Source organism: Metopolophium dirhodum, chromosome 6, assembly GCF_019925205.1.
Source record: "Metopolophium dirhodum isolate CAU chromosome 6, ASM1992520v1, whole genome shotgun sequence".
NCBI classification, from domain to species: domain Eukaryota; kingdom Metazoa; phylum Arthropoda; class Insecta; order Hemiptera; family Aphididae; genus Metopolophium; species Metopolophium dirhodum.
The window spans coordinates 1,084,190-1,111,018 of record NC_083565.1 but is presented as its reverse complement, the minus strand read 5'-3'; the positions used below and the strand labels follow the sequence as shown (position 1 = coordinate 1,111,018).

Sequence of the window (26,829 nt, the reverse complement as noted above, 5' to 3'; positions counted from 1 at the left end):
GTTAATCATAGTCCGTGGTTATAATATATTACAATGTTTTTTACTCCATGATTAAATCTTTTATGACCGTCTTGAGAATTAAGGGCTAACACCATAGCCACGAAAAGTGATTACTCCGAATATAGTACTACTCCGAATAAATTACTACGAATATCAGTTACTCCGAATATGGCTGCTGAAAATGATGATACCACGAACAATCATAATTCCGATAATGATATTACTCCGAAAATATTGCTACGAATATCAGTTGTTCCGAAAATATACAACTACGAAATAATAACCACGGTTTTAGATATGCACATAGGCGCAATTTGGGGGGTGACTTGGAGGGCCTTAGCCTCTCCAAAACTTGTATTTGAATTGATTATTGAAGTATTAAATCCTTCATTAGTTAGGTATCTAATCTGCATAATCCAAAAAACGATTTTTTAGAAATTATTTTCTTAAGTTAAAACAATGATTCATTATTCACGTGATTAGATATCGGATTCACTCACAGGCCACCAAGCATAAAGTAGGTTTAATAATAGTAATATAGTTTTACAAATTATGAATTGCCTACTAATCACAATACATTAGGTAACCAGGTAACCTACTGGCTACTGATAATATTTAAATTTTTTTACAATAATATAGCCAATACACAATAGTGATTTTTTTATAAATTTGCAGTTCGACGGTTACAATTCTAATATAAATAATATAATATAATAACAATAATATGTACCATACCTACCTGAATGTTATTTTTTTAGCAATACGAGCGGTATTAATTTTTTGTAGGAGTTAACACTGTATTTTGTAGTAGTTAACACTATCTTTTGTAGGAGTTAACACTACATTTGTAGGAGTTTACCATTCCCCATTTGAACAGCGACAGAGCCCCCCCCCCCCCCCCCCCCAATGGTCTGATTCATTTAAATATGTAAAGCACCTCAAAGTCAAAAAAAGAAATGGCACCTATGGATATACAATATACATCCATGATAATAATATATATTATCAATTTTCATACGCATAACGTCATAACCTATTTACATAATATATTTTAAGTGTTTTCTTGTTTCTTCTAAAATAGCCATAAGTACCTACTTTACTGTTTATTTTAAATTTGATTATTTTTTTATTCTTGAACATATAGGTACTTACGTTATATTAACATTAAATTTATTGACTATTAACATATTTTATTATTTAGCAGTTTAGTACCTACCTAAGTTTAGTTGCTCTTAAGTCCTAAGAATATGCAATTTTAAATAAACATAATATGTTAATTATTGAAGTTAACCTGTATTAGGTGAATAAATAAATAATTGGTATGTAACGTACCTATGGCCTAGAATAAATCTTAGATTATATTATTATTATTTATAAAATTATTATTGATTATTTATTTACGGGCTATGTAAGCCCAATATTATTTGGCGGTGGTCGTTTGGGCGAAGGTAATTATTTTGATAAAAAAAAAAAAAAAATAGTCTGTGTGGGTAATTATCATTTAAACCGTTTAGTCGAATAAAATTATTTTTATAGGTAAGATAAAAACCTGGTGACTTTGATTTAGGACTATATTATTATCCTCAGTACAAATATTTTAATAACCACTCAGAAACTACTCATTCGAATTTTTAATTTGGTATAGGTACCTAAAAAAAATATCCACTAAATAATTTACAGTAAAAGGGGGGGGGTTTACACAGTTTTCATTTTAAAAACAGAAGTCTGTATTACCACAGGACATTTCTTAAATAGTATCATTGATTATAAATACTAGTTTAAATACTAATTTATAATCAATGATAGTATTACTTGATACAATTACTTGAATCAGTGGCACCGAACTCATATATCATGTGAAGCGATCGCTTCAATTCTTAATGGGTGGGTATAAGTGAGAATCATGTAGAAACTCAAATAAAATAATATTAACAAAAAAAGTTGTGTGTGTTTTTAAACCATATTCGATGGCTGTAAAGTTTTGGTGGGTGGGTGGATAAAAATTCTAGATTTCACTTCACGATAGGTATAGTGTATACACTAGTTACCTATATATACCTACGTGACGTGTTACATATGTTTGAATTTCTATGCATGAAACAACAATACAACATTTGTGTATTATTTAACTGTTTAGCTTAAACTATAATAATTTGTATTAAATCCTTATTATATAACCCTTTTGGCCTTTTGTTATTAATATTAATTTTTATACCTATATAGGCACCTATTATCATTGTTTAAAACAATTAGTTTTATATTTTTATATTTTTTTGTTTAACTGTATTTTACTTCTGATCAGGTGGCCCTGCTGGGAGCCTTCCTATTCCGTAATTAATGTTATTTTATGTCACCCCACGTACGTATGTATAGATTGTAAGTAAAAAAAGTTTAAAAAAAAAACTGTACTTACAAATGTACAGAATATAATATATGGAAATCATTGAAATAAATTATGTTTAATAAAAGTAAAAATTAAATAGTTTTGTGTTAATATAATTGAAGTGAAGAAGTCAATATTCTATTAATATTTATATGTTATGTTGTAGAATAGTTTGAAGAAGTTTAACTAAAATTTAAAAATGTACTCTCCCGTACAGCTCACGATTTTTTATTTTTTATAAAACGATTTGTTTTTATGCTTAAAACGATGGTATGAAAACCGTTTTACAGAAACCATTATTTTAGAACTAATAGCCGTTTCAAATTTGTGGTTATATATAGTATAGGGCCCAGCGGTTCCCAACCTTTGGGCCGCGGCCCACAAGCGGGCCGTGAAAAATATAATATTAAATATTATATATATTTAAAATAATATTATTATATATTTGTATTATATACCTAATAATATTTCTGGTTATATTGGTTATAATAATATTTAATTATTATTAACTACACTACTACAGTGTACAATTATAGTATACTATTAACGCTATCGAACGTTTGAATAAATAAGCACCTATACTACCATTTGAACTTGTTAGTTCCTACACATGTTTAAAAATCGTCAATGTATATAAAAAAAAAAGGCGGGTAAGTGGATGTCGCTCTGCTGTACAGTAGGTTACAAGTGAGTCAATGTAATGGATTGTGTTAAATTTGAATCCAATGATATAATATCATTGAATAAGAAAAACGATTCTGAGCGAAGACGGTCAGTCAGTCTATAATATCTTATTAAATGTATTTGATGATATTATTGTGAATAAAGTAATTAATTTTAGTATTAGTCATTAGTATTTACTATAAATTGGTTAATTTCAGGGGCGCCGGAACGATTTTTTTGCTGTGGGGGCAAAATATTTCAAACTTTATTCTAGAGGGTATAGGAGCAAAAATAGTGGTGTTTAATATAAATTTATTAACAATACAAATTACAGTTGTAATTAACTTTTTCACATACACAGTTTCTTTGTTGTACAATCTTTAATCAAAAATCCCATAACTATATTTTATTATACAATAATAATAAATAAAATATACAGTTCAAATTTTAATGAATAATTTACATTTTACCAAATACACTTTTTCTCTCTGCTGTACGGCTAATGAACTCTTTTAGGATATCATCCAAGGAAATTTCATACAAAATAGTTTGGTTTAAGTGTAGTAGTAACAAATGAGTCAAACGCTTTTGACTCATAGTTGAACGTGTATAGGTTTTTAAACGCTTGAGCCCACTAAATGACCTTTCTGGTGTGGCTGATGCTGCAGGTATTGTGTATAATGCAGGTATTGTACTATTGTGGGCTAAATGTAAATATAATTAGGCCATGAAGTCGTGGGGGCCTTGCCCCCACAGTATTTATCTTGTGGGGGCAATTGCCCCCACTGCCCCCATTGTTCCGGCGCCCCTGGTTAATTTCATTTTTCCCAAAAAAATTACATTTTAAAATGACATTGCGTGCATATACAATTAAAACAATATACTCTAAAAGTTTCATATACCAACAAATAATATTTTTAAATTATAACAAAATAACTAAAATCATTATTCTTGGTTTAAATATGAAAATTTGTCTAAATTTGAAATTAAAATGTCTGTAAAAAATAAATGTGTTGATATATTTTTTAGATTTTTTGGTTACAGTATGAATTATTTATGAGAATCTTTGTTTTAAATTTTCAACCCTTAGTTATAAAAACTGAACATTTTATAGTTTTTTAATTCCAATGATTGATAATTTTCGAGATGTTGACAAATTTTGTCAAAATTCGAACTTTAAATGTTTATAAAAAAAAATCGTGCCTATGTATTTTTAAAATTTTTCAACTGATATTGTAACAATATATTAGAAAGCTTGTATTAAATTTTCAGACTTTTTGGCCGACCAAATTAAGTTTTATTGACAATTATAAAAATAAAAACTAAAAAAATTGAAAACTGAAAATGTCTGTAAACAGCTCAAAACCTATCAAAATATTTTCAAAATTGTATGGTGTATAGAAAATGAAAATATAAACATCCAGTGAAATTTTCATGCATCTAAAATTATTCGTTTTTGAATTACAACCAAATAAGAAAAACGCTACATGAGAAATTGAGTGAATATCCAATTATGTAACATTATGAACTTAAAACGCTCATAAAAATTTATTTTTACTTGCTTTTAGATATTTTATTTTTGATAAAAGTAGAAAAACTTATGTTAAATCTCGTGTTACATTTTAAACTCTTAGATTTAAAAAGAAAAATTTTTATGAATTTCTAACTCAAAATAATTTGCAAATTTTCGTCATTTTTACGTATTTTATCAAAATTTAAACTTTAAATGCTTAGAAAAAAAACAGATTTTTCATCTGCCTCTGAAACAATATATTATGAGCATTCTATTAAATTTTCAAGAATTTTTAAACAGTAGATAAAATTTTATTGATATTTATAGACAAAAAAACTAAAAATATTGGTAATTGAAAATGTCTGTAAACAGCTCAAAATATTTTGAAAACGGGATGGTGTATAGAAACTGCTTATATGAACATTCAGTCAAAATTTCATGTATTTATTTTTTTTTAGAGTTACACCAAAAACCAAAATCGATTTTGTCAAAAATCAATGTTGCGTAAAAATTCCCGTTTTTTCCTTAATTTTCCATTTGTTTTTCACGGTACTTTTGAAAACTACTGGAAAATGTTTACTTTTGACCCCCCAAAGTACCAACTAGATTCACTTTCCTATCAGAAAAGGTACTATTGAAGTAAATCTAAGCACTTTTACTGTCCTAAAACGTGATGACAGACACAAAAAAATCGCTTCGCTCAGAATCTAAAAGTAAAACTTAGGTATTGGAGACTTGCGGACATTTGAGTAGGTACTCAAAAATGTAGGTAGAAAATCGAAACAGGTATTATTCTTATACGCACTTCTAAAATGTGTACATTTACTGGTTATAAAAGTATAGGTAATTCTTGATATATAAGTAGATAAGTTTTCCGATGAATATCTATAACGTTTCAGGAGATTTTAAGGAGTCATTCGATAAGTACCCGCATTAGCAATGAGCCAAATTATTCTGTGAACTTAATAACGGGTTAGGTAATTCGATAACAATTTTAGCAGTATTTTGAACAGCCAATCAAGATCAACAATTAAGTTTGCACAAGGAAATTATCTTAGTTATATTGTAAGACGTTAAACCATATTGTTTAGTCTTAGACGGTTAGTGTTAGCGTTGCTAGAGTTATACTTAATTTGTAAAATATCAAAGTTTAAGTACCTAGGTACTGACACGTACAGTATTTTCTTAAAATATTATTTCGATCCAAATTGTACAGCATGGACCAATTTGATGGTAAGTAAAAAAATATTTACATACCTTATATTATAACAATATTTTTTATTTAATGCTCGTTTTTTAAATTTATCATAATATTATGCGTACAGCTATTTTTAAGGAGCAAAACATTTATATATTACCTACCTATATAAAAGTCAACATTTTGTTAATTACAAGTACTTTTCAGGAAAACTTCTTCCACGACTTAGATATTATATTAAAATGTTGAGTGTAGAGATAAATATTTTTTTGTAAAAACACAGCAAGGACTGCCAAGGAGAGTAATATTTTAGCGAGTTACATAATAATATTATTATGCTTTCGAAAAATCTCTAAACACCGCTGTATAGTGTGCCTACAAAGTCGTTTTTTAAACAAATAAACAGCATATTCTATCACACATTCAGACTGAGCAAGGCGACCGTAGGGAGGCAGTAAGGACAGTTCCCCACCTTGGCTTTTTCTGGATCAATTATCATAATGCTTATTAGGGCGGGGATTTGAATACACTGAAAAAACTGTGAATATATTCTGAATAATTCACTATATTATTTTGATTTTTATAATATCGATATAAATTCTAATATAAATTTGGTATAAATAATAATATGCATTTTAAACTTTTAAAGAATTGTAATAAGTTTTTCAGATAGAACTGATTGTTTTAAACTCTCAAATCTTAAAAATTAATTATTTCTTTTTTTTTTTATAAGTTTAGATCATATAATATTTATTTATCTGTATATAGGTATTGTTAATTAAATTTAACATGTACCTAAAATTTACGTGTAAAAAATCATGTAAAAGCGTTTACAAGTTGTAAAATAAAATTTAAAATTCAAATTTAAGAAAAACTTCAAAATCCCCCAAAAATACTAAAATTACCTTAAAATTTAAAATAGTCAAAAAACGCAAAATGAAACACTTCTTATTCTATTTGTGTATGTTATAAAATTAGTATCGTGTAGCACAGTAGCTAGATTTGGAAAACAATGCAAAGTGTATTGTGTATACAATGTGCATACAATAGTTTCAACTTTTTAAGTGTTTTTGGAACCAATGACTGAATAAGCTGGAAACATTTGATTTTATAAATTACCTAAAATAACGGTTACATTTTATTTATTAAAAAATACATTAGCTAATTTAAAATTACATAACAATCAATTACAATTATTAAAATACAAAATCAGCCTCCAATATAAAAGGCATTTTAGAATGTTTTTTTATTCATTTAGATGATCATCGTGAACGAAGGTCTCGATCTAGATCTCCATTAGTTGGAAATATTTTAGATGTTGTAGGAGGCAATGAGAACAATCCGTCAAGAAGAGTGCCTGGTATTCGAGGAAATTTAGTATATTTAGCTGCTAACGGTTATACATACGTTCAAAACCATACCTCCACCAATAGAAGGTTAGAAATAGTGTTTTGTAAATGATCTGAATTCTAAGTCATTTTTTTTTTATTCTTAATTAATTAGTGTAATACTAAAATTGTTTAGACAGCTAAGATGCACAAGGTACGAACGGGGTTGCCGTGCAACAGCCTCGATGGATCTGGAGCCAGAAAATGCACCAATTGATATGTATAGTATGCATACCCATAGGCCCGGGCATGATGTTGAGATTGGAAAATTTTTGGCAGCTCTAAGAAGCAGAGTTTCGGCTGAGAGCACATCACCCAGAGTGATATATGAGGAAGAATCTAGAAGGTAAGATAACATACTAAAAGTATTATAAAAATTTCAACATAATTTTACTGCTTATAATGAAATACTTAATACAACTAACCTTTTCAATAATATTGGCAGATACCCAAATGCAGCAATGCTCACTACCGTGGATTCTGCATTAAATATGATGCGGAGTATCCGAAAAAGATACAACCCCCCAGTACCAGCTTCATTAGCAGTAATGGGCGATACGATTGTATCTCAGAGATGGCGGGGTTTAATGTCACTATTTGATGACAACATGACCAGTCCATTCTATCAAGGCCCTCTAGAGTACCTAGTTGGTGAAGAAACTGTGTTTGGTGGATTGGTTTTTGCCAATATTGTATTTTTACAAAATTATTCACCATACATGAGGCGATCATCAGTAATAGCTATTGATGGAACATTTGCTGTGCTTCCAAGAATTCCAGGAGACATGGAACAATTGGTTACCATTCATGTACTTCTAGACAACATAGTAAATATTAATTTAAAACCATAAAATCTGAGTTAAATATTTAAATTATATAATAGTTAAATCAGTATAAAATATTAGCTTTCTCAGTTTTGAAAATCAAACTTAAAACAATTGTTTTATTTTCATCATTAAACATATTAATGAAGTTAAATAATTTCCAAAATATTATGATCAAAATAGAAAATGAAAATAATAATTTATTGTTTTTTGTAAGTCTATTCCAGTAGTATATGCAATACTGAACCAAAGGACTGAACTTGTATATTCAAGATTGTGGCAATTTCTAAGATATGACCTTTCTTTTGATTTATTAAATTGGCATGGGCTACAGGTCATAACAGACTACGAGACTGCTCTTAGAAATGCAACAAGAAGAGTTTTACCCGAAAGTCAGTTGATAGGGTGCTGCTTTCATTTTAATCAGGTCAGCTAACTTACATTCATATTTATGTTGATAACTACTCCTGCAGTGACTGTCTTCCTTACAATAGCTTTTTTTTTTTTTGATTTTACTCAAAATATTAAAATAATACAATATTGTTATACTCAAAGTGAGGTCAGAATGAATTCTGTTATAAATTCCTATAATAAAACTATATAAAATGATGCATACCTACCTAATATAAATATTTAATACAGCGCATTATAATACATTTAATAATATTTTAAATTTTAATTCTGATACTTCTTTGTTAGAACAAAATATAACTGTAATTTATTTTAAATATATCAAGAAGTAAACATTAAAATACCTATGATAGATTCACTGAATATTATGTAATTTATTAATCATTACCGTAAAATGTATTGACATCTTAACCCTAATAATAGCACCAGTTATATTTGAACTGAGTTTAAATTAATTTTTCTTTTACAAGATCATTGCATTTTAATTAAATCACTAAGTTAAACATTTAACATTAGCAGAAATTATTTTTGTTCTAAGCCATGTGTACATTAAAGGTTAAACTAAATATGATGATTGATGACTATTCTAAATTATCATCATTAAATATTATTTTTTATTTTAGTGCATAGTGCGATTTATTCAAACGCACAACTTGATGGTATTAGTGCGCAATAACCCACACATAGCAACTATAGTCAGAATGGTAATGTTAATTGACTAATTTGAAAAATTTATCATTGTGCTAAAAATTAAATTTATTACCAATAGATCATGGCATTGCCACACCTGCCACCAGAGAGAATTGAAGATTACCCCGAAAATTTCCATATTCTTGGTGGGTTCTTGGAAGTACAAAGGTTAGCCAGGGACATGAATGTAGCTGAAAATATCACAGAGCTTTTCCACTACTTCCAGAATTATTGGATGAATACAATTGGACCACATGGTTTCTCTGTATATGGTGTCAATATCAGAACCAATAATTATATTGAAAGCTTCCATAGCACCATTCAGACAACAATTGGCAGACATCCACCGATTTGGACCTTCTATGGTACTCAAACTAGAAATTGCAACATAATTAGTTAATTAATTTATGTATAAAATATTAGGTTAACAATTCTGAATTCATTACTTATAGATCGATTACGATTGGTAGAAAGGAGAGTAAGGAGAGAAACACAGCAGATTATAAATGGCCACCAGGTAAATATAAATATAAACACTAGGTAATAAATATTTAATATACCTACATAAAAGATGCATTTTTTCTGTCAAATTACATAACAGATTTTAATTTACGTCATTAAAAAAATAGGAACTATTTCCATATTTTTTTTCCAAATTATTATATTATAATGAAAATTAAGTATATTTTTTATTATTTAATAAAGTGTATAAAGCAAAATAAAAGAATTTAAAATGATTATTTTACTCAATGGAAAATTTAAAAAAGGAACATCTTTAAGCAAATATTATGTATTTATAATATATATAGTTGTTGTGCTTTATAAATTATATTTGATTATAATATAAAATATAAATTGATGTTTATTTTTTTACTCAATAAAATAACAAAAGTTACATCATAACTAAGTAGATATAAATCTATTTAGTCATAAGATGGATGTTATTTTAATAAATAATTACAATTTGCATTCTTGCTGCTATTTTTAAAGTATAATTGCACACACAATACATACCAAAATTATATTATAATTATTATAGTTTTAAAAATAATAATAATATTGTTTATTTATGATAAAATATCTAATATACTATACGTTAAGTTACTTTTGTTTATATTGAAAAGAATAAAAACAAAACTTAATTCTTAGTTGTTTTAAGCATTATAGTTCTTTAGGATACTACTTACTAAGACTACCAATGTAGTTATTTCCAATGTTATTGTAGGTTCGGAGAGCAATATTAACAAGTAGAGACACCAATAACCAATTACTAACTGCTGCACTTCAAAATGTCAGAAATGGCCGATACGACATTTCAGCATTCCTTCGACGAGTTGCTCACTCTGCAAGTGGTTACTGGGATCAACAAATTGGCCATTTACCAACGGGTAAATTTATCTTGTTTTTATTAATTTAATTTTTACTAAACAATTATAAATAATAAAAAATAGATGAGCAATTAAATGATCAACCACCAAATGCATTGGTACTTAGACCTCTTCAACCACCAAATGCATTGGTACTTAGACCTCTTCAACCACCACAATGCCAGTCAGGACGTATAATGCGTGGTGCTGGAAGGGGCAAACATCAAGCCCGGGTACAATCTGCTGTTCGACCCCCTGTTTTACATGCAGCAAGAGGCCAGAGACGCCGAGGACGTCCCAATACTAGCAGAAGGCTCCCTCCTCATCAGAGATTAAATGAAGAAGCAATGGAAGGTTTGTATGGCTGAAATTTTAAGATAAATTAAACAATTTTATAGATATGTTTAAAATGTTAAATTTGTTTATAGACAACATAATGGAAGTTCTACCGGAACCAGAAATCGAAGGTACAAATTATATTAATGTTTACAAATAATATAAATTATAATGAAGCAGATTTAATATTTATCTTTTTCTGTAGTTGTGCATTTTGAAGTAGTTGAAGCACTTACAGCTGAAAATGAACATTTAGGTAAGACAAAATATTTATTGTTTAAATCAATATTAATATGAAAATACTTGTATTCTAAGAGGATGAAAATTTTGAGATCGTGGTGGTTGGAACAGATGCTGAAGAATTGAACATCATCAATTTGGAGGATCAGACATTACCACAAATACTAGGTTACACGTCTTATGTACATTATATTCCTAATGTAAAAATTGTTATTAGTTTAAACAAAATATTATTAACTATTATTAATACTAATTAAGTAATAATATAAAAAATAAAAATATTACATTAACTATAACTTATTTTATACTTAAGCAGGCGAGGAATATGATCGTTGTTTTGTTTGTTGGCAACGCAGAGCTGTCGTTGTAGGTATAAATATTGTTCTGCCATGTGGACACGGGTGGTGTTGTCATGTGTGTGCTCGGCGATTGTCCAAATGTCCCGTCTGCAGGGCAGAATATCCAAGAACCCTAAATATAAATATTATGTTGACAAGTTTTAATAACGGTATATATTGGTATGTTTTGACTTTTAACGGTTAATATAAAAATATATTTACTTTTTGCAATAGACTCATGGATACGCAACATTAACAGCCTTTTAGACCCGACAGGCAGTAACTGCATTTGTTGTGGGAGGGCTTATAGGGACGCCCAAAATGGCTCAAGGTATGTGTACCTATATTGTGGACATGGATGGAGGTGCATGGATTGTACAATCTCACTTCCATACAATTGTGAAGTATGTGATGATACTGTGGATGGTGTTGCACAAATGTTCATAAGCTGATTGCTGATCAATTTATAATAATATATAAGTTTGTATTTTTTTTCGACTTCATTGAGCCATTTACCTATTAGTAGTTTTTTTTTTTTTTTTATAATAAACATTATTCTCTAACTAAAATCATTACTTTTCGTTTACTATTTTAAAATACCTATATTTATTAGTGTGATGGTAATTTGGTCAACAATATAAAAATAAGTAGGTATAATATAATATTTAGTATTAGTATATATAAGTATTATATAAGTATTCAATATTTAAGTATTATAAAATAAAATAAGTATATGAATAAATATAAAAATGTAGAAAAAATTTACGATCAAATAAAACTGGAATATTACAATTTTAGTTTATTAATTTTAAGACAGATTTCCTGACAAAAACCTATTTATGAATAATTATATTTTTTATAATTTATCATTAACTTTTCTTTAATACAGAAATTTAGCAAATTATACTTATCTTAGTAGGTAGATATTTTATTTATGCTTAGTACATAGATGACTAATAATTTCAACACCATTTTTTAATAGAAAATGGACATAATGATTAATGATTTATCAGTAGTTCTGGTAGTTCATCATCTTAAACATATTAGGCAGTTTTGAACTTACAAAGAAACCTCATACCAGAGGTTCAAAAACATATTAAATATAATACATACCTAAAATACTAATTATTTAGTCGTTAATTTAATAAAATTCTTGTGTCAATGTTTTTGTTTGAGAAAATGTAAAAAAAATTCATTTTTTTTTATTCATTCAAAGGTTTTTGTTTTGTAGGTACTTATGTAAAAACCAACAATTAATTTTAACTCTAAATAAGCATTTACAAAGTAAAATCTCAAAAAAATAAAAATAAATAGACAATCATAAAAATATTGTTACATTATGCAAATCAATGTTTACTAGTTTTAATAAATTAAGATTTATGGTTAGGTAATAGGTATACCGTTTACCTATTACAAAATCGGCTCACCGTGAAATATTCTAGAACTGTGGTTGGTTGAACCACAGAATAGATTAAATTTTATATTAAAATTAAATTTAAATTTATATTAAATTTCATATATTCTGTGGTTGAACCATGTAGTTAACTAATGGTTAACCATTAGTTATTCCTTATTTATACCGCGGATACCACATAGTTGAGTTCAATTGGTTCAATCTCAATCCTAGTTCCTACCATGACTAACTAAATTTATTTAGTCATGGTTCCTACTACCCCCTGGGCCATGAGCGTGTATAGTGTGTACTGTGTTCAGTATGTTCATACTTCATAGTAGCCAGTAGGTTACTGTTAGTGGTTCAAATTGAATTTAGTTCCTACCGAAAAAAAAAGACGAAAAGACAAATTATAAATTATCACGTTTCACGCCTTCACGATGAGGTGTGAATGGTTTATTAATTTGGACATTGGACTCCACAAATTCCTCTTTACATGTTAATAACGTCTAAAAGGAATTATTTTACTGAACTTGTGGATACTTGATTGAGATGTTATAAGCCTACATTATTCATGATCTTGAAGTTGGTAAGTTTAAAATCGTAGCCTCCAAAATAAATTCCAAAATAATGATTTCCGCAAATTTGTTTTTGCACTATCGTTTTTAACTTGTTGAAATACATGTTTTAAATAAAAAATGTAAAAAAAAAAGCTTGGTAGCTAAAGTGAATTTGTTCACGTAGTAAAATGATATAGTGGTATTCACATATCGTGGTAATAGTTCATAAATTTCATTATTTTATAAATTCGATGTAACATTAAATCGTGGAATGTGTTTATTCGTAGCAGCTGATATTCGTAATAATTGTATGATAATAGAAATTCGGTGTAGCAGAAGGTCGTAACTTTTAATGTTCGAAGTAAACACGGCAACCCGAGAATTAAAACCCAACTGTCCCCATCACTATTCTTTTATAGATGTATGCTATCTCTTTTTAACAATGTTGGTATACGAACCTCTCTATCTACGATCAATCCATTTATTAATAATGTCTATGCCAAAAACTCACTGAGTAAAATATTATTATTTTTTTTTTAATGAGAATAATCAATAATATCAAATAATTGTAAATAATCGGTTGATTGCTTGAGAGTGTTGAGAACTTGAATTCCAATTGCAATTTGTAAACAACCGTTGGAAATCGTTGCTAACTTCAGACCTCATTTTTGTTTACCGCTATGACGCTACCGCCATGATGCCATTATCGGTCAAAATTTTTTATTTTACCACAGGTTGAGAATAGGTTAGGTGATAACTGAGTCTTACATTTTAGATTTTACTCTGGTTCTTAATTTCTTAAAACAGTTTAAGGTTTAAACTCTCGTGACTTATGTTCATCGTCCGAAGTGTTCCAAGTTTTAACAATAATACTATAAATTATAACTGAAAGACTTTTGTCTTGTCATTCAGCATTCTACCAGTCAGCCACACGGCCGCTGTTTCATTGATTATTGTTGAATTCATATTTTTGTTTATTTGTAAGTTTTTAATTCCGAATTAACCATACTCTCGTTTCTGACCTTCAATCTTACACCTATATCACTTTACAAGTGAGTAAGTACAATGGATATTACACTATTTTGTTTACAAATATAATATTGTTTCGTGTGTTGACATTACAAATGATTGCCGCCATTTAGTCGTTCGCGAATTGAGTTTTTTTGCTCTAATGAATTACCGAGACTCCGGTGACATTAAAAAAAAAAAAATATTGAACACTGGATTGCCAGAAATTAATTATATGTTACCTATTTTAATTTTTTTTTTTATTAAAAATTGTCAATAGTTTACATGAAATTATAACTTTAGTCGCAGATCCATGTTTATTTATTTGTATTTAAATTGATCTTTATCTCGCTTTAAGGATTTGGACCATTACTGCTACATAACGTATAATGACTATACTGTTTAATGATATTGTACATTTGTACTCCCCGCTTATCTTTGAATTATACTTTATATTGTATTAGTTTGAGGAGACCATCAATCTGACATTAAAATGAATTATTTAAATCATTCATATTTTTTTTTTGTGTTGAGTTAATAAACATCTCTATGCAATTTAGCCTAATACATTGTAATTATTAATAATAATATTAAATATTTTTTACAGATTTGTTCAATGTCTTCAAAAAAAGTATTTAATGTCAAAGACAAAGTCTTTGCAAAAATACGAGGTTATCCAGCTTGGCCAGCAATAATATCTGGTGTTAAAGTTGATACTCCATCACGACAAAGGTATAATGTTTATTTTTATGGAACTGGTGAACGTGCTGAATGTAAATCAGAAGAACTCTTTCCGTATGAAGAAAACAAGTCAAAGCTAGGAAAACCAAATAAACGTAAATATTTTGCTGAAGCTTTATTACAAATAGAGGATGATGATGAAAGTCCAGTTCTTCCTGAAGCGGATCCAAAAGTACTCGTAACACCAAGTAACACTAGTCTCTTAGAACAAGAATCACCTAAAGATGAATCCGAAAACGATAATGAAGTTGAAAAATTAAATGAATCTAAATTAGAAAGTGAAGAAAAATTAACAATCGATGAATCTACTTTGTCTAAGGGAAAAAAAGTTGTTGCATCCAGAAAGAGTTTGGGTCTCTCAATTTCTAAAGGAACAAAAAGGAAAATATCTGATGTAAAACCTGAAGCACCTCCGAAGAAATCTATGTCAAATAAACCAAAAATCTTGGAAAGTTTAAACCTTAAACAAAGACGCTTAACAATATTGGTGGAACCATTGGAAAAGGGTTTAGTAGAAAGAGCAATTAGTACACAGCAGGTTAGTAAGATGAAGTTTTTTAATAATTTTGATGGCTAATTATAAAAATATATCATTGGTTAGATAGAACAATTTATAATTTAAAGGAGCACAAAATACAAAAAACAAGGTTTTGAAGAAATGATAAATTCTAAGAAAAATGGTATAGGTTTAAAATTTTTACTCCCATTTATCAATGAGTTATGGGAAATTGAAAAACCACATAATTGGGCTGGGCTTGCCGTAATTGCCTATCGTAAGATATAAATTACATTTAAACGTGTAATAGTTGCTCACTTCACAAAAGAAATTACCTACCTTTCAAATTTTTGTTGAATGTATGTAATTTGTTTTTATTCATGAAGGCATTAGTAAAATCAGAATTTTTCTTAAGTGTTATTTTTTTTGAAATATTTAAAATCTTATATGTGGGGGGGGGAGGCTATATTATATGGGATCTTCCAAACTGTTTTATCCTTAACCCATTAGCGCCGGAGTTTTTTTACAATTTACAATTTTAATCAAAATGTTGTTGAAAATGTATATATTATACCTCAAAAATTGATTGTAATAAATCTATGTTGCCATATGGCAACGCACGGCGTTTATGGGTTAAGAGTTAAATAAGTCTAAAAGTAGAACACCTTGCAGTAGATATAATAAAAAAGTTAAATATAAATTAAGCTGTTCCAAAAGAAAATATACCAGTTCTGCACACCATTTTCCACTTCCACCATTCACTATCTTTGCTGTTATGTTTGAATGCAGCGCTGGAAAAAAATTGGTGGCCGTCTGGTATATTCTTTTTTGGAACAAATTATCTAGGAACCTAATATTTTTCAAGTAACATAATAAATAGGAAGTAATACATGCTTATATAATTTAGATATTGGTATAATGATTTTCAGAAATTGGAGCGGACTGCTGATAAAAATGATAGTGTTGATGAAAAAGTTTCTGAAACAGATAAACAATCAGAAACTCCTAATAAAACTGAATCTGCTCTTGAAACTAGTGATGTATTGTTGGATTCCAGTAAATCAATAAAATCCTTGTCAAAAATAAAGAATAGTCCTACATCAAGTAGTGAAATTTCTTCCACCAATAGTGTAAATGTAGGACATGTATCACGCTCTGGTCGTAAAATCAAGCCAAAAAAATATTCTGATTATGAAAATGAATCAGAGGCGCCAAAACGTTCAAGATTAAGTAAAGAAAATTCCAAAAATTCAGAAAAACATAATAGTAGCAATAATGAAACAGACTCATCAGAACCAAATTCTAAAACAAAAGGTAATATTTTAGTTATTTCTTTGTTTATAAAATATTTTGTTATTTATTTATGTGGTGATAATTTTCATCAGTATGATTTCAAAAGATAAGATTGAATGGTTTTATTTTCAAAAATCAATTATTTAAATAGATTTGCTCTCTTGAAAAATTTAACTTTCAATTTTATTTCGGTAATTTAAATTTTGTAACTATTTATTTTTATAAAATTGGGTTATTTCGATAAACAGTGTGCTTTATTATCATCATTTTTTAAACACTTCTAATTTAATGTATCTAAAATTGTTTTTTCTTCATGAATTATTTGGGATTACTAAACTTAAATTTTTTTAGATACAAATTCAGAAACAAGAAAGACATCTAAAAGCCATGCGTCAGGATCAGTACCACATATAAATTCTTTACCAGCGAGTAAAGATATGGAGCAAATTGATGGTGACATTTCTGAAGACAGCGAACTTCCGGTGGTAATAAAAGATCTCATGGTAGGTGCTTTGTCAAACATAGAAACTGGTTGGATAAAAGCTGGTCCAAAAAAAATAACTAAAATTGATATATTACATACCGAAGTTGATCTGTTAGATTATATTCATAAATTACGCATGGCTTTACGAACTGATCATGCTGATTATGGAGTAGCATTAGAGTTATTGGAGCACATTATTGAACTACAAGTTAATGCATTAATGTTAAAAAAACATCAAGAAATTGTGGATACAATTAAAGCACTAACAAGATACACTGGTAATGCAAAAGAATGGAATCTTAATGAAGAGGAAACTATTTTACATAACGAAAAGTCAGCCCTAATTCGACGTAAGGCTGAAATAATATTTAATAAATTTATATCATTGTTCACTGTATCTGATGGGCAATCATTCGAAGAGATATTTAACAAAGAAGTTGAAGACTTTTTTACAAAGACTAAACATTTGGCTTGTGATCAGATATATGGGCTTACTTCAGATAAGGACTATAATTAATTTTTCTTACTATTTAAAAATTCAAACAATCAACATTTTTTTTATTGTTACAAAACAATTGTATAATGATCTACTAGTATTCCGCAACTATTATAATATTTTTTTTTGACACTATATTGGTTACATTCTTTTGTATCCATTATTATAAGTTTTTATTAATAATACTTAATACATTTTTAGTGTTCATTTATCAATTTAGTAACTGTTAAGTACCTAATATAATTTATAGTATAGTAGTAATTTTCCATTACATAATCACATATAAGTAAATTTTTCAAACTAATTATGTATAATTTTTATAATAACAATTTTGCTTCCATTTAATTGATAATAGATTACATTTCATTTTTATTATATATATGTTAAGAACTATTATATAAGTGAATTAAAAACTAAACAATCAGAATAGTTAATTGATAATAAATTATACAAGGAGATTTTATAGATACAGACTAAGAATAACTATTAACGAAGATGAAAACTATTACATTAATAATTGATATAGTGCACAGTATTGCAGTATTTAGTCTATGTAAAACTATATAGTATAATATACTTTTTTTCAATAAATGCTTGTGTTCAATTATGTATTAACTATAAGCCAAGTATTCCATAAATATGGATAAATTTTTCCAAGGCTGGGCATTAACAAGTTATAAAGTTAAAGTTAAGTTAAAAAGTTAATTTTATTTTAACTTTTGGATTTTCATTAACTTAACTGTTAACTTACTAAATTCCTTTTTTAATTGACGTGAAATTAATGAATTAATTTTTCATTCTAAGAAGTAAGTTAAGTTAATTTATTTTGTTTTTAATTTTATTACATTTCACTATTTCAGTCTACTTCGTTTTCATGTCAAAAAATATTTACCGTGAAAAGTTAAAAAAATGTATATTATTACAATCTAACTTATACGGAAATATTATATAAAGTATAAACACTATGGTCTATAATTAAATTTTGGGTTAGAAAAAAATTAAGTATGCTACCGTACATACAAAACTTTTTTTAACTTAAATTTAAAAAATTAACAAAATGTGTGTATTTACTTTACAGAGTTAACCTATAATTAAATTAACTTTTAACTTTTTGTTATTGGTGCATATTAACTTAACTGAGTTAAAAAAAAAATCATTAACTTGCCCAGCCTTGCATTTTTTTTCCTTTAATGATAAATTTATGAAAATTCAAATTTTTGGAAATTTTAAATTTACTTAAAGATTATAATTTCAAATTTGTATATAAATTTGATTTATTGTATTACAAGAAGTGATCTGTGGTGATGCGAATTTCTGTTTTTCAAATGAGAACCCCTTCCCCTTACTGTAAATTATTTAGTGGATATTAGATTCTGAGCGGAGCGAAAGAATGTATTGGTTTTACAATGATGTTTTTTCTGTTTGTCAGCAACATGCCGGATAGTAAGCATGCTTTGATTTTGGAGATCAGCATTTAAAAAGAGTCGAGAAAAACTACTTACAAATTACGAAAACCGCTAAAAATGGGATTTTAATTTGTAATTTGTTTATCTTCATAGCAGCGAATAAAAAATAATAATATAAGGACTACGCAAAACGCTCAGAATTGTTTTTCGTATACAATCGTTTATCATTGTATTCAAATATAACACATCCATTACAACTACTGTACAGCAGACTGGTATCCAAATGTCCACCTTTTTTTTGTTGAAAATGTAAACTATAATGTACCTAATTTAAACGAGTCGTTTTTTTATTATTAAAATGGTTTTATAAAAATACAAAATAGATGTCAGATCTAGTATATAATATTAAACTTTGAGCATTTTTATTAATTATAAATATTGATGGATTAATATAAATTATTAACATTTTCAAATTATTATAGTTTCCTTATCTTCCAAACGACCAAACCCATTATCTTTTGTATATAAAGTTAAATAACTCAAAAACAATAAATAACAATTTTAATTTTGATTCGTCAACATTTCAAAAAAATAATCTGCTAAATAATTTACCATATAAAATGGGGGGGGGGGGGGGGGTAATGAAACATCAAAAGTTTATATCTCCACAGGATACTGCCTAAGTTGCAAAAAATCTGAGTAATTTAAATGGTTTAAGAATATTTAAAAAATCAGATTTTGAATATTAAAGATAAAATTGGGTGAGCACTGAGCATGCTTTGTGAATCACTGTATATGGTAATGGATTCAAAGTACAATTTATTTTTTAAATATTGTATCTAAATAAAATGCTAAAGGTGTGGAACGTTCATGAATCTACACTTAAGACTAAACAGTCAACATCAAACTATGTAATAATAACATATGAAAGTTTGAATAGATGGGTTGGTTCCATAGACATTATTATGTATATCATGGGCGTACCCAGGAATTTTTAAAGGGGGTCCAAATTTTGTTGACATGTAAAAAGTATACAATAAGTGATTTGCACCTTGAAAATTTTAAATTTTGTTAATCAATAGGGGGAGAATCCAGACCCGTACGCCCGTGATGACTATGGTTCCCACATTTGAACAATTTATTGTATTAGGATAAAAAATCGGAATTGAAGACCAATAGACAATAGGTAGTAATGGATGCAGTTAGATTTATATAATTTAATTTTTTGATACTTATTACTTAATAAATAATTAACTTTTTTCGAACACATTTAGCGGTCCGATACAGGTCGTTATGTTTCGTTGGTATATCGTACATGTAACTTTTTCTTCATTTGATTTTGAACAGGTACAGAAAATAATAATTATTATTTATGATCAACGGTCAATAGACGTATAGATCTTATGGTCGATAGTCGATACACACTCTAGTAAATCTAGGACGAAATATCGTACAGTACCTACTAACCTACTACAGTCGGCGCAAGTATGTTTTTATTATTACTATAGGGCAGTTTGTTTAAGACGTAAGTCTGCGTTTCGTGGTGGACGACACCAACAGGCAACGTGACGTAGGTACCAGTGTATAGCTGATCAACAGATGCACAGAACCAAGTTGAGAACACACCAATATTGTGTTTAGCCAATTAGCTATGATTTTGGGTCTTTGGAGCTTGCAAGTTTGGGTTTGTCGTTACTCGTTTCACGTTTGTTTTGGGGTAAACGCATTTTTAGTCCCCGCCAATTAGTAAGATAGGACATTTGCCCCCCCCCCCCCGGGAGTTTTAATAAAACGTTATTTAGCCATAGCACAGAACAAAGGCCATAGTTTACGTATTAATTGTTTAAGAATTACATTTGACAGTTGAAAATTATAATGCAGGTAATATATTTTAAAATGTTTATATCTTATTTATATAAATTATACTGACATTTTACGTTTTATAAAAATAGTTGAAATTTAAAAAAAAAAAAAAGCAATATAAATGTATTTAATTGAAATATCAGTGGACCAAACGTCCAATATTAATAATTGACGGAGACGATTTCGTCCGTGGACTGGTTTTATTGACCCGGACGAAACGGCGGGAGACGATATTTTGTTTGCCTAAAAAGACCATAGACATATAAATAATATTTATATAATATATTATATTATAGACTATCTATATCATGGTATATAATATTATAATAGACCACGGACTAAAGACTATATTATTATATCTTATTTCTTAGTGCTAATATTCGTGTAATTTATTTGTTTAATTAATTTAATTTATCTCGTACATTTATCATCAGTTGCCTCATCAGCAATAGTCAATAATGCGGCATTATAATAACCTTCAAATCTACGTATTTAAATGTATTGTTCGAAATTTCGACGCCATTTTACAATCTCAAAACATAAAGTATTAAATAATATACAAGATACGTAATATTAATTAAGAACACGACAACACTTCTTCCTAGTACTCGAATGCATCAAATTAGATTGTGATGTCAAATTATTATTGAATGTAATTTAGTAAAACATAAATATTAAGTATTACACGATGTTCTTGAATGGAATTTTTTTAAATGTTATCTGTTTTTGATAAGTAATTATAGATAACAACGAATTAATCGTGCAACTTTAAATTTTAATTGAACGTCGTCGAGTGTTTCTCTTTCTATTGAACAGTACATCACTTTTTTCGATTATTAGTTAACTCTTATTTGACTACAATACAATAGTACTCTAAAACTTTTTAGAACTCTTTAGACTTTATTTCCATTCTTAGCTGTTTTATTGTTTCGGTCGTGTAAAAAAATGGGTGATTCTAGCATTTTAAAGTAAGTATTTAAGAATTTCTCATGGTCAATGTTTAATTGTATTAATTTATTTTAGACCTGGATCCATCGTTGGATTCTGTAACCCATTATTGGATATGACTGTTGTTGGCGATCAAAATTTATTAGATAAATATGATCTAAAAAATAATAATGCTATCTTGGCTGAGGAAAAACACATGCCTCTCTATGAAGAATTGATGAAGAATAAAAATATTGAATACACCGCTGGAGGTTCAGCTCAAAATTCTTTAAGGGTCGCTCAGGTATTATTAATGCTTATCCAATGTACATTATCATTTTTATTCTTATTATTAAAAAAAAAAAATGACTATTTAGTGGACTTTGGAAAAACCTAACATAACTGTGTTTTTTGGTGCGGTTGGTAAAGATAAATACAGTGAAATTTTGAAACTTAAAGCTAACAGTGAGGGAGTTGATGTTAAATATCAATACTCTTCGGAAAAACCCACTGGTAAATATTTAATTATTATTTTTAACTTCTGGAAGTTATGTGGAAAATAAATATATTTAAACATTTTATTCAGGCACCTGTGCAGTTATTGTTACCAATAATGGCAAAGATAGATCTTTGTGTGCTAATTTATCAGCTGCAGAGACTTTTACTGAAGGCCATTTGGATGTTCCTGAAAATAAAGCTATAGTTGAAAATGCAAAATTCTACTTAGTTACAGTAAGTTCAATTTAGGATTACAAAGCTTTAATTTAATATTTGATTTTATATATTTTGTTAGTTGTAACACTAATATACTCCATTCCACGAGAGAACGTACATGTACCAAATTTCTTCCACTCTTTACCACTTAGCGGCTACGTATGCGAGGAGTCTTTGCCGACTGCCGACCAAACAGACAAAAATGGTGGGGGATATGCAGCGATGAACGAAAAAATATGTACGTTCTCTTGTGAAACGAAGTATAGATTATATTATAAATTAAAAATAATTGTAATAAAAAAATCTATTAACTTAAACAAAATTTCTCGTATTGTTCAAGTTTTAATTTTGTATAACTGAGGTCGGCAACCTTTTTGATGTCAAGGGCCAAAAGATAAATATACATTTTCACTGGCAACAATTTGAATATACCTTATTTTATTTTAAACAAAAATATATAATCATATCAAATTTAGTTTACTTAAGTTCATAACTGTTAAGTTTAAATCTAACAAGGTGTCTTCATTCTACTAACAAACAATGTTTAAATCCGCAGTTTCCAGTCCATTTTATTGCAGTTTGTGATTTTTTACAAATTATAAATTTTACTTGGGTTACTGCCCCCCCCCCCCCCCCTTGTGTACAATTAAATATAAATATTAAAAATAATATTGTTATATATAATTTACCTAGCTTATTTAAGTATTTCATTATTGAATTGTATTCTAAGCATAACTTCTAACTAATGGTGAAATTATAAATTTTTTTTTAGGGTTTTTTCTTACAAGTCAATGTAAAAGCTGTTCAAAGAATTGCTAAGATTGCTTTTGAACGAAAGTGTCCATTTTTATTCAATATGAGTGCTCCGTTTATTTATCAATTTTATATGGATTCAGTTATGTCAATTTTTCGTTATGTTACTATTGTAGTGGGAAATGATGAAGTTAGTAGCATTTAATTCAGCTTTAACTTAATTCTAATAAAATGTTTATTTTATTTTAGGAAGCCAAAGCATTTTCTGACGGACAAAAATGGAATTTAACTAACATTGAGGAAATTGCATGTAAATTAAGTACTTTTGATATAGAAAATGATGGACATCGTTTAGTTATTATAACTCAAGGTGAAAAACCAGTCCTCGTTGCTAAAGGTATATATTTAAATTAAATTTGTCATGCAATGTATGTGTGGTCATTAAATCCAGATTTTTAATAAATTATGGAAAACTGAAAAAATTATTTTTATTTTTTATTTCTTAGATGGAGTTATCACACAATATCCAGTGCCTAAAATTCCAATAAGTAATATTGTTGATTCAAATGGTGCTGGTGATGCATTTATTGGTGGTAAGATTAGTTTTGATAAACAAAAAAATTTAGTTTATTTTTATATAAGTATTTTTAAAAATATTTTTTTCTTAGGTTTTATCAGCAAATATATTTTGGAATATCCAATTAAAACCTGTATAGAAGCGGGAATTAATGCAGGATCATATATTATACAACAACCAGGAATGACGAAAGGAGATTCATTTAAAATATAAATATTATGTTAATATGTTATAACAAGACTTGTTACAGTAAAATTAGTTGTCATACAAGACTAATATTTATTTTACTGATGCGACTTCTTAATTATGTAACAATATTTTTTATTTAACATTATTATTATATTATGATTATGATACTCAAATAAATACATTTGGAATAAGTTTTACTATTTACTTCACTCAATAAAGTAAAAATGTATTATATTTATAACATAATTGTGAAAACATTACAAGAATATGATATTTACAAAACAATATAATACATTTAAATACTTAAATAGTCCATAACTGCATCACTGAGACATGATAAAAAAAATATTAAGAAAATAGTACAAAACATTTTTAATTTTTACATAGAATAATGTTAACAATTATTTAACTGTATTATTATTTTTTTAAAGCTATGCAACTGAGTTTCATCTAATCCAATATCATTGGCGTACATACCAAAATTCAATGCTAGCATCACAGCACAAGTCTTAACGTGTGTTTTCAAGTATTCAATTTTTTTGGTATTTCGGTTGTTAAAATTTCTTTGTTGGACGTCCAGTTGATTTTTTAGATCTAAAATAGTGCTAACAATTTGCCCGAGTTGTTCTCTGACTATACCATACTCGTCCTCCTTTAATGAAACTACAGCCAAATTTGAAAGTATATAACAGCACCAAACTGTTGCTTCAAATTCTTCTAATAATTTATCTTTATCCAATGGTCCAAAAAAGTAGTTATACAGCCAGAACTTTTCAAAAAAATATAAAAATATGCTATGTTGATTTACATTTTCTTCTGATGGTTTGCTAATGACACTACCATTAATATGTATTAATCTGGCATTGGTTATATTGCGTCGACTGATTAACTTGAGTGGTACATGGTTGACTAAATTTTTCATGTCTCCTATGGTGGATTTTATGTTATTTATACAATAGTTAAATATAGTTTTCCAACTCTGAGGAACACTTCCCGCAAAACTTAAGCTAAATATTTCTTTCCTTCTTTCTGCATCTTTAATTGTAGCTTGATAAAGATCATAGAGAGCTAATGATTTTATAATCTTATTATCAACATTCAAAGCATTAAGTAAACAATTATTGTCTTGATTTATCGTCACAATTGGAAATACAACACGTTCAGTCATATTTAAGAATATAATGTGCTCAAATGAATAAAACAAGTGTAAGACTAATGATATTGAAAACCATAGAATCATAAAAAAATAAACATTAGAACACAATTTTGGTTCAATTACATATAACGGAATAAATATGAAAAATAGATATAAAAATGATTTTTTTAACGATTTAAATAAAATCTCCGAAAGTTTAGACATAAACATTGAATATTTTGTAGTTTGAATGATCGGAAAGTGAAAGTCTTGTTCAAAGTAAACATTTTCATAATGGAATAAAACGCCAGCGAGAGCACATCCAACATTGAGTAAAATCCAAATTTTTTCATCTTGACAGAATGGATTTATACTGGACAGAAACCATGCACTGACCGAAATCAAGGCTGCCGGTAATACGGTTTGAATTGATAATCCTTTGACAATTTTGCTAAAGCGGTTTGTACAAGGCAAATCTGTTCTCACATATCTGCGTGAGCTGGTTATAATGAACAATAAAACAGCTAAAAATACTGCCGGCACGTACAATAAAGAATACAAGTTGAATGTGAAGCTGAGAATCGACCGAAGTGATAATAAGAATGCTATTACATACGTGAATAATAAAGAACTGAGTGTAGATTTAAATGTCCTCGCTAAAAAAATGTTTGAATTGGACGTCATTCTGTCGGTTTTTTGTAACTTAATTCAACAGAACATTTCTTTATAGTTTGAAGTTAATGACTTGTTGTGATATTTTTCTTTAACAATATTTTTTTGTAATTTCAAACAATAAACAGAATCTTTATAATAAGTTTAATTCATAACTATTATTTTAATAAAATTGTATTACACTCAACCGTTAAAAAATTAAAATTTAAAACCGTACATTCGAGCAATACAAAACATGCCGATACATTCAAGATTGGTATCATCCTATCATTATATCACATTATCTAAAAACTGAGCAATTTCGACCACGATTGGCTACTTTTTAATATTTCACCGGGGTTTTAAGGTTACATTTATACCGCAGTATTCAATTATTATATCATTGAAATACAACTTCAAAGATGTAGTAAATGGGATTTTATTATTCGAAAACTTGTTTATACCTACTACAGACTTACTTGCCAGTTAGCGTCATTACTCATTTATTACATTAAAAAAAAAAAATAAAATTATTCAAAAGTTTTTTTTGATAAACTATTTTCTGTTCAAAGGCTGTTAAATCCCGAAAATTCAAATTTTGAGCAAACACTTCTTAAAATTGAAAGAACAAATGCACTTTACCATGCACCTCACGAATTTCAAAATTGTTTTTAAAAATACGTGTTTTTCAACGCTGATTTCGAAACTGTTAGCATTTTTTGCGGAAACCATTATTTTTAAAGTTATAGCCTTCCAAAGTTCGCGATTTCACGTTTAAACGCATGTGCGCAA

The 26,829-nt window shown here is 28.0% G+C and overlaps 4 protein-coding genes and 1 long non-coding RNA gene across 14 annotated transcripts; 3 read left to right on the top strand and 2 right to left on the bottom strand.

Moving 5' to 3' along the window:
* Positions 1–6,858: 6,858 nt before the first annotated feature.
* Positions 6,859–13,876, bottom strand: LOC132947868 (uncharacterized). 8 transcript variants are annotated; one of them, XR_009664949.1, is made up of 7 exons: positions 13,763–13,876; positions 11,574–11,806; positions 11,077–11,484; positions 10,258–11,011; positions 9,144–9,444; positions 7,571–7,960; positions 6,859–7,484 (listed from the first exon to the last, which is right to left on the bottom strand). It is a non-coding gene; the product is annotated as an uncharacterized LOC132947868 (long non-coding RNA). The 8 variants fall into 8 exon arrangements; XR_009664948.1 differs by lacking the exon at positions 13,763–13,876 and adding an exon at positions 12,465–12,772; XR_009664953.1 differs by lacking the exon at positions 13,763–13,876 and having other exon boundaries at positions 7,571–7,789; positions 7,860–7,960; positions 11,574–11,712.
* LOC132947864 (uncharacterized) lies at positions 7,745–11,803 on the top strand. The gene is made up of 12 exons (XM_061018098.1): positions 7,745–7,972; positions 8,187–8,396; positions 9,004–9,084; positions 9,150–9,435; positions 9,523–9,587; positions 10,296–10,458; positions 10,522–10,791; positions 10,866–10,904; positions 10,979–11,029; positions 11,089–11,181; positions 11,330–11,521; positions 11,586–11,803. Exons 1-12 carry the CDS (start codon positions 7,754–7,756, stop codon positions 11,801–11,803), a joined length of 1,887 nt encoding a protein of 628 aa, XP_060874081.1. The 5' UTR covers positions 7,745–7,753.
* Positions 13,877–14,028: 152 nt separating the features above from the next.
* Positions 14,029–18,413, top strand: LOC132947865 (hepatoma-derived growth factor-related protein 2). Of its 3 annotated transcripts, none has more exons than XM_061018101.1 (4): positions 14,029–14,284; positions 14,920–15,591; positions 16,479–16,863; positions 17,194–18,413. In XM_061018101.1, the coding sequence occupies exons 2-4, from the start codon at positions 14,929–14,931 to the stop codon at positions 17,841–17,843; spliced, it is 1,698 nt and encodes a 565-aa protein (XP_060874084.1). In that variant the 5' UTR covers positions 14,029–14,284; positions 14,920–14,928; the 3' UTR covers positions 17,844–18,413. The 3 variants fall into 3 exon arrangements, with proteins under 3 accessions (XP_060874084.1, XP_060874083.1, XP_060874082.1); XM_061018100.1 differs by having other exon boundaries at positions 14,029–14,356; XM_061018099.1 differs by having other exon boundaries at positions 14,029–14,360.
* Positions 18,414–19,932: 1,519 nt separating this feature from the next.
* LOC132947867 (uncharacterized) lies at positions 19,933–24,443 on the top strand. The gene is made up of 8 exons (XM_061018103.1): positions 19,933–22,059; positions 22,115–22,322; positions 22,396–22,531; positions 22,605–22,750; positions 23,505–23,675; positions 23,735–23,882; positions 23,992–24,078; positions 24,154–24,443. The coding sequence occupies exons 1-8, from the start codon at positions 22,037–22,039 to the stop codon at positions 24,273–24,275; spliced, it is 1,041 nt and encodes a 346-aa protein (XP_060874086.1). The 5' UTR covers positions 19,933–22,036; the 3' UTR covers positions 24,276–24,443.
* A 22-nt stretch (positions 24,444–24,465) lies between these two features.
* Positions 24,466–26,304, bottom strand: LOC132947866 (nucleoporin ndc-1-like). The gene has a single exon (XM_061018102.1). The coding sequence runs from the start codon at positions 26,068–26,070 to the stop codon at positions 24,646–24,648; it is 1,425 nt and encodes a 474-aa protein (XP_060874085.1). The 5' UTR covers positions 26,071–26,304; the 3' UTR covers positions 24,466–24,645.
* Between the last annotated feature and the right edge of the window lie 525 nt (positions 26,305–26,829).